At 58.0% G+C, this 8,498-nt stretch overlaps 1 protein-coding gene across 1 annotated transcript in view; it reads left to right on the forward strand.

Annotated features, from left to right (window-relative positions):
- Positions 1–722, forward strand: part of Arhgef10l (Rho guanine nucleotide exchange factor 10 like) — a 91,555-nt gene extending 90,833 nt beyond the window's left edge. Inside the window, 1 exon segment of the mRNA XM_033767958.1 lies at positions 1–722. This exon segment is cut by the window's left edge and continues 21 nt beyond it. Coding sequence (XP_033623849.1) covers positions 1–234 — 234 coding nt within the window. The 3' untranslated portion in view covers positions 235–722.
- The last annotated feature ends 7,776 nt before the right edge of the window (positions 723–8,498 follow it).

The raw sequence follows: 8,498 nt of genomic DNA on the forward strand, positions 1-8,498 counted from the left end.
CTCAGCGAGGAGGACGGCTCCATCTACGAGATGGCCGGCGACCCCGACGTCTGGGTGCGCAGCCGGCCCTGCGCCCGCGACGCCCACCGCAAAGAGATCTGCTCTGTGGCCATCATTTCCGGCGGGCAGGGCTACCGCCACTTTGGCAGTGCCCCCGGAGGCAGTGGGAGGCCGGCCCCGTGCGGGGATTCAGACAGCACCCTTCTCATCTGGCAGGTGCCCCTGATGCTATAGCCCCGTCCGCCCGGAGGACGCAGGCGCGGGTGCCTGCTGGCAGCTGTGCCTGGCCTGGGTGCAGACCTGCTGGGCAGAGCTGGGGAGAATCGGCCCCAAGGACCTGTACAGGGGTGTGGGACAGGCCTGGATTCTCCAGAAACTCCAGAAGGCAGAGCTGAGGAAAACCTCTTCTTTTTAGGAAAAAAAAAAAAAAATCAGAGTGTTTTAGAGGTTTTAGGGTTTGGGGAGAGAGAGGCACATCTGGAGGAAAAGGCCTTTTTTAAAAGCAAAACCGCAAAACCTCGCAACTGCCTGGCGAGCCTGGCACCACTGCTCTGGGCCACGTGGCCCTCCGGGAACGGTGTGTGCGTGCGAGTGTCTGAGCGCGTGGGCTGTGTGTGAATGTATATAATGCGTATATATGGTGTATATTATCCGTGTACAAGTAGTCTGTACATACTGGAGCTCCGGGAGATGCTGGAATAAAAGACAAATGTACGTTGGTACTTGGATCAAGAGTTTTTATCTTCCGAGGTGTGGTAGGGGTGATGCAGGGAAGAGCTGTGGGTGGGGAACAGGACACAGGACTGGGAGTTACCCTGTTCCCGGCAGGAAGGTGGGAGGCCAGGCACCCGGCAGCTGCCCGCTCCGGAAATGAGTTCCGGAACTGAGCGGTCCAACACGGTCACCGGTAGTTACATGGGGCTGAAGAATCTCCCAGTTAATTAAAACTCAATCACATTTAAAATTTGATCCCTCAGTTGCCTTAACCATATTTCAGGCATGGCTAGCGGAGCCTCATGGGGTGAGCGGTGACAGATTGGGCATCAGCCTGGCCCCTGCCATGCTGCAGAAAGGTCCGTCTTCCTCCAGATGGGCCCTTAGCTGTTCGCCCCTTGTTGGGGACAGGCTCGGGGACCTCAGCCGTAGACAGGCATGGAGGAAGGTGGCCTTGGTGTCTAACAGTGCAGGCCAGAGCGGGAAGAGATGCTGAAAGATGGCTGAGCAGCTGGAAGCCCGTGTCAGAGGTGGCCCAGGGACCGGTCATTGCCGTAGCAATGGGTTGGGGCAGTGAGGGGCTGCCCTGAGGACCCTATGGGAGGATGAATGGGTGGGGCTGCCTCCCTCTGCCAGCTCAGTCCAGGCTGAGTCCTAGAGCTGCTTGGAACTCAGTGGAGACCTGTCTTCCACCCCCAAACTGACGGGCTGGGGCTCCGATGTGACATCTTCTCTGGGCCTGTTTCCTCTTGTGTCCGTGTCCGAGGAAGCCCTGCTCCCGCCCCGCCCACCTCACAGGAGCGGAAGTACCGTGGGTAAAGCACCCTCTTGCCCTTCGCACTGCTCCGGCTCATCTGAAGGGCTTTCTCCAGGGCCCCACGCGTCAGGGGTCAGCCTAGACCTTTCCTGGGACAGTGACCAGCCATAGAGCTGGGACAGGAGCGGGTGTGGTCTCTGGGTCGGCGGCCCGTGAGGTCCACTGAACACTTGTCACGTGGCTGCAGATCTCTCCCTTGGTCTCTTCGTCTCTGAAGCCAGGAAGGTGACACCCTGCAGGGTCCTGGGTGCCGTCCAGCAGAGGCACCTGCCATGGCCCCAGTGGTGATTTGTGACTGTCCTGATAGCTTGCTCTGAGTGGGCCGCAGCTGCCCAGATCTGCTACGTAGGCTCCCCTGCCTCCTTTTTTTCAGATCTTGGGGTGGAACCCAGGGCTTTTGCGGCAGGCTACATCCTCAGCCTTTCTCATTTGTATTGTGAGACAGGGTCTGGCTAAGTGGCCCAGGCTGGGCTTGAACTTGAAACCCTCCCGCCTCTGCCTCCCTGAATGTTCTTTGTGTAGGAGCCAACAGCCAAGGACTCCACGGGCCTGTTAGATCCTGGACCAGAGCGTCTTGCCACTGTGGGAAATGACTGAGTCGGCTACCGTGGTGAAATTACCGTATCAGTCAACAGCTCACCCTCAGAGGGAGGACTGGGGGCGGTGGGCCGTGTGCCTGAGATTCACCGCAGATCTGCCTAAGAGGCCTGGCTTTAGATATTGATAAGAGTAATAATAAGCATGGTACTTTGGGCCCCTGGTGCATCTGAGGTCCTGCCCTCTCTCTGACTAGCTGTTTGTCTGCCTTGGTTTGCCTGCAGGGAATCCGAGGCTCAGGGACTCTGAGAAATGGGCCCAGGAAGCTCAGCCTCAGCCTGAGGTATGTCTCTGCCAAGTATGCCTTAACTGTGGGTATTCAGCTTGCAGGAGCAAACCCTGCCTTTTCCAGGCTCCCAGCCGCATGACATCCAGCAAGAACAGTAACCTCTGTGCCCAGCAGAGAGTAATGGTGCCGTTCCTTGTATACTGAACTCCTGTCACGGACCAGAACACGGTTTCAAGAGGGCCAGGTGGAATGTGGTTAATAAGACACTGCACTCTCCGCCCTCCGTCCTGCCAGATGGTGCTCTGTGAGGACTCAGGCCGGTGGGAAGTGCCAGGGCTTGTGACGTGGCCGGGGTTGGCAGGAGGCCCCGTCAGGGTGACACAGCAAAGGTCTGAAGGAGGGGAGCAGGAGCGGCTGGGGCCCAGGGAGTGCGGTGCGGGGGTGTCAGGTTGCGGGGCGCAGGGAGCAGAGGAGCAGTGCCGTCTGTTCTTTTTGACTCAGTGAACAAGGAGCCATGGGGCGGTGGGGGCGAGGGAGAAGGTGGGACCAGGAGGGCTGTGTTACAGGGTGGGGGCAGAGAAGGAGCCCAGCCTGGGCACATGGGGTGACCTCAGTCACCTCCCGGATGGCCTCCGCAGGGAGTGGCACTGGGATGACAAGGAGGCTGAGGAGGCGTGGCCTGGCGTTTCATCAGCAGAGCACCAAGGTCGGGTGATTTGTAAGGGAGGTTTGTTTGGATCTCAGTTCTGGAGGCCTCACGTCATAAGGTTCCCTTGCCTCAACCCCTCCACGCTGGAGACCAAGTCTCCAATGCACAGGGACAAACTACGTCCAAGGCCCGGCACGGGCAGGAGTGGGACGCAGTGAGGGCGAGGCCGGGAGCCACGGAGAGTGTTTGCGGGAGGTCATCTCTGCTGCAAGCCCGTGACACAAGGCTCAGGCCCACCCTGTGTGTAGCCACCTGCAGGCCATGGTGACCTTGCCCAGGGGCATGGGACAGGGTGGCGGGGGACTACTAGGCCGTAGAAGGTCTGGGAAGAGGAGCTGCAGGGGACTGGTGTCCAGTGGTCAGGGAGGGAGTGAGGGGCTGTGGAGACTGCAGCTCAGAGGGCTCTGACTGATCGGTCTGCGTGTCGGTGTCCCTTGCCCTTGCCCAGGAGGGACAACCACTCTCTCTCCAGCCTGGCTCAGAGCAGAGACTACAGCCCAGCGATGGCCCAAAGCCTCCGGGCAGCCCCAGGCCCACACCCCTGACCTTAGACCAGGGACTCCAGAGATGGAGGAGGCTGAGGCCGGCCTCAACAGCATCCTGGTGACCTGGCCTGGGATCCCCGCTGTCCCTTAGGACCAGGGAGCTGCTGTCCCCATGGGGAGAACATTTTTGCAGCTCATGGGAGTCTCAGCACACGGCAGCCCAACTCTTCGCTTGCTTGGTGACAGGAAGTGGCTGGGACTGAGGTTCCCCAGAAGCAGATTTGGAGAAAGGGGTTGGATTCAAGTCACTTCTTAGGGAGGTGAGTCAAGATCCCCGAGAGCGCATGTGTCAGGGCGGGGAGGCAGCCGGGGCAGGGGTTAGGCGTAGGTCACCAGCTGGGTCCTGGGGGCGAGTGTGTAGGTGCCCCCGGAAGCTGTCTGTCAGGCCAGGAAGCTCCAGTGCCTTTGGCCGAGGCTGTGTGCAGAGGCGGTTGGTTACTGCTGGCTGTGGCTTTTTTTTTCCTTTGTAGTACTGGGGTTTGAATCCAGGGCCTCCACACTGGGCTACATCCCTAGCCCTTTCCGTTTTTAATTTTGAGATAGAGTCTTGCTACGTTTCTTTTTTCTCTTCTTTCCTTCCTTCCTTTTTTTGTACCCGGGATCGAACTCAGGACCTTGCCCTTGTGAGGCAGGCAGCGGCACCACTGAGCTCAGTCCCCGGCCCGAGCCTTGCTGTGTTTCTAAATGGCCCAGGCTGGGCTAGAACTTTCAGTCTTCCCTCCTCAACCTCTCCCAGAGTTCTGGGATCACAGATTATTATTTCACAACTTTTCTTCAACAAGGTTTTTCAGGAAAATAATCTTTCTGTGCACCTTAAATATCCCTCCTGGGACTCGAAGGGGGTGGTTGTTCTGTGTTGTCTGCCCTTGCTCGTGCGCCTTGGGCAGTCTGCTGTAGCCAAGTACCGCGGGCCAGGTGGCCAGGCTGCAATGATGTCTCAACGTTCTGGAGGCCAGAAGTCCAAGGTCATGGTGCTGGTAGATTCAGCATCTCCTGGCTACAGGTGGCTACGCCCACTGTGTCCCCATCTGTGTCTCCTCCTCTTCTTAGGAGGTCTCACCTGCAAATGTCACCTCGGGGATTTGAGCTTCCACACAGGAATCGAGGGGATACAAACCTCAGATCCTAGTACCCTTTCTATAACACACACACACACACACACACACACACACGCTGTGTGCTAACTGGTGTTGCTTCAGTGGCTGGTGGCTGGAGAGACACCAGCTCATCATAATTTATCAGGGATAAAAATACATCTCTTGGGAGGCTGAGGCAGGAGGAGTGCTGGGAGTTTGAGCCAGCCTGAGCTACATAGCAAGTCCCTGTCTCAAAAAAACCAAACCAAACCAAACACCTGGGGTTTAGCTCTCAGCCAAATGTTCCCCCTACACAACCAAGCACCTTGCCTTGCCTGACCTCATAGGCCACAGCCAGCCGCTGGGAACATCAGCTTGTCCCTCATCGCAGGAAACGTATTCTGGTGAGTGGACCGAGGAGGGTTTCTGGGAGGCAGGGAGGTGAGGGCAGCAGGCTGCTCCCGTGGGACTGGAATCTTATCTCTGTTGTGCATTGACCATGTGGCCTTAAAAGTGACCTGCTGGACCCCATTGTCCTCAGTTGAGCAGGCAGCAGTGAGGCTGTCCCCACAGGTGTTTGAGAGCACTCACCGGGCCTGGTCTTAGCTGTGAGAGTCCAGGTCCTGTGACTCCTGTGAGCCCCGACAGTTACTGGATGCACCAGGAGGGGAGGCAGGGGCCTCTGGAGGCCCATGGGGTGCAGTGACTGGATGGGGACACACAGCTTGGGGTCGGGGAGCAAGGTCTGGGCTGGGAGGGGTGGGAGCTAGGGCTGTGCTTGGGGAACTGGCTCTCCCGTCACGTGTGCTCCGTGTGACCCCCCAGCTGCCCCCCAGCTCTGGGGAATCCCAGTAGACACAGATACAAGTCACAGGCTCCCCTCCGTCTTGGGGACTGCAGAGTCGCCAGAGCCTTCTGTGTTCTCAGACTCCAAAGCAGGTGCCTGTGTGGTCATGGGGTGATGCTGGGGAAGTGGGTGTCAGTCAAGGAGGCCTGAGCTCTGCTTCCCCAGGCCTGCAGTCTGAGGGGGAGACTGAGCCGCTGACCTGCAAAGCCCCATCAGAGGAGGGAGGCGTCCTTGTCCTCAGGGTGCGCCCAATCTGATGGCGGTGCTCAGCCCCGTCAAGTAGTATAATGGGGAAGGAGGAGACCAGTCCGATGGCAGAGACTTCCCTAGTCCTCCAGGGCCAATATGCAGATGGATCCCGGGTCCTTGGTGTGCAGCTCCAGTCTGAGGGGAGACAGGACCCTCAGCCGTGAAAATGACCGAGTAATGAGACACGCAGCAGAAACTTAAGCGATGTGGACCTAATTACAGCATCGCCAGCTACTCCGAACTCCTCATTCACACGTTCCTGAGGAAGTGGCAAGGAGCAAGAACGCGTAAATGGAGGCAAATTAATATAATTACCTGAGCTAGCCCTTGCCAGCTTCGCATACCAGCAGAAGCCACAGAGCCTCTCCTGGAGGAGCGTGGTCATGGTGGCTGCCCCTGCAGGCCGGGCCCTTGAAGCCTGGGGCACGCGTTCCAGGGGGCCTCGAATCCAGAGTCCTGGGCTTGAGTTCTAGTCTGCCACCCGTCTGCCACCCGTCTGCCACCCATCTGCCATGTGCCCCAGAGGTCCCCGGACCTCTTTGACCCCGAGACCTGCCCAGTGCCAGTCCAGGTGTGCCAAGTCCTTGTTCAATCCAGACACCACGCTAAGTGCCTTAGTCCCTTGATTCTGTGACCCACTGGTGCCACCCCTAGAGGGAGGCTCCGTGAGTGCCCCTACTTTACCAAGGAAACCACAGTCGAGGAGGTGAAGTCCCTTGCTGGGATCACACAGCACAGCTGAGGTTGCAGGACTGCACACTCGGTGCCCAGAGCCTGCTCTCCCCGAGGCCTCTTTCCTCAGCTGCAGGACCAAGCCCACTTCATAGCCCACCCTGTCCACTTTGCTGCCTGGTGATCCCCGATGTGAAGAGGTGCCCAGTGCCAACAGAGGCGTGGCCTGCTGGCACACGCTCAGCCTCCAGCCTCTTCCAGAACATGGAGCCATCGGCAGGCGACCCCGTGGCTGTCACCAACATGAACTGAATTTTCATGGAAAATAGAGCAAGTCCTGGCCCACGGGGGGACCTCAGCAACTGGAGAGTCAGGGAATCATGCAGGAGCCTGGCAGGTATGGCCTGTGTTCAGCACGTGAAGCAGCCCTGGGCTCGAAGGACTAGATATGAGCTGGGCTGGAAGTTACACAGACTTTCCAGGTTGCAGGGGCTGGGACCTCAAGTCCAGGTGCAGGTAGGTGGGGCCAGCTGGGTGGTAGGCTGAGGCTGGCAGACATCTTCAAGCATCTTTTCGGATGACAGGGAACCCTGAGCTGCTGCAAAGGAGGCATTTCTGTGAGGCTGGGCTCTGCCATCACAGGCAGGGCTCTGGAGCTTGAGGCTGTGGCCCTGCGTGACCAGGGGCCCACCCTGTTTCAAGTGTTGTGAGTTCTGTTGGGCCTGAGCCCAGCTCTGAGGGTGAGGCTCTGTCTCCTTCTCTTGTTATTTCTGCTCAATTAGGTGACAAGGCTTTTTTTCTCTGGCAAATCCAGGGACATGCATTTATAGGCTGCTTTGCATAAATCAGGGCCTCATTTGCAACAATTTGCATATTTCTCTGGGTGTGAAGTTCAAGAGGCCCAAATTTAATGCGTGTAAAATGAAGCCAAAATGTTGAGTTCATGAGAGCCGGTGGATCCCTGCAGGCAGGGAGGAAGGAGCCCGAGGTACGTGGTTAGACCTGAGCCGGCTCTCCCCGTGGACTTGGGGCCGGGGGAAGGGTGCAAGGGGTCTAGGGAAGCTGAGATGAACCCACACGGCAGGGTCCCCGACTGCCCCGTGTGGACCTTGGAACAGGAGCAAACCATATGTGTGGTGGCAAGTGCTCTAACAGGGCCTCGCCAGTTCACTGCCGCCTAAGGGACAGAAGAGGCGGCTGTTGTCAGTGCCACCTAGACCTGAGCGAACTGAGGTGCAGAGTCAAGGCAGCCTCTCCAAGGCCGTGAGACTGGTCTAACACAGGACCGTTTGTTCCAGAGGCTTCTGCCTTACTTGAGGAGAGTGAGGATCCTCTCCTCTGAAGGCCCCATGTGTCTGTCCTAGGAGCTGTGGTCCCTCATCCTCCTCTCTCACCCAGGGAACGAGTCCCGTCACCCGCTCCTCCTGGCTTGGATTCCCCTCGGTTGGTGCAGATGCCAGAAGGGCAGCAGTGCCACACCTCTCTGTGCCTCCAGGTTTCCGCGGCAAAGAAGGCCAGCCCAGCGTCAGTCTGGCTGACAAAGATCGTGTGTCACTTGAAGGAAGGAAACTCAGTCCCAGCACCTGGCATAACGTTCCCCCCGCAGTGCCTGTGCCTGTCCCCAAATGGTTTAAGAGGAATGCACATCACAGGGTGCACCTGCCTCCCTGGTTGCCATCCCCTCTGTTGGGGTTAAAGACAGTCTCAGATTCCTTGTCACTCTCCCATGTTGAGAAGCAGGTTGTTGTGTAAAAATCCAGGAAACCGAATGGAGACACCACACAGGCAGACCCAGGTCTGAGAGATCAGAGAGCACAGCTTGCTGTCACACCGTGCACATGGCTGAGCCATCTCAGACACGGGCGCCTGGTTAAATGGCCAGATGACTGTAGATCCAGGCGACGTCACATTGAGCAGAACCACTAACTGAGCCCTGGCTACCCTCACATTCTCGGGGGGCCACAACAAAGGCTGCCGCTGTAACAGGCTGTTTTGCAGTGGTGGGTTTTGTGTTTTACATGCCTTCACCAGTTTCTGAAGTAA

Source organism: Fukomys damarensis, unplaced genomic scaffold (assembly GCF_012274545.1).
Source record: "Fukomys damarensis isolate Sample0158 unplaced genomic scaffold, DMR_v1.0_HiC HiC_scaffold_23, whole genome shotgun sequence".
NCBI lineage: Eukaryota > Metazoa > Chordata > Mammalia > Rodentia > Bathyergidae > Fukomys > Fukomys damarensis.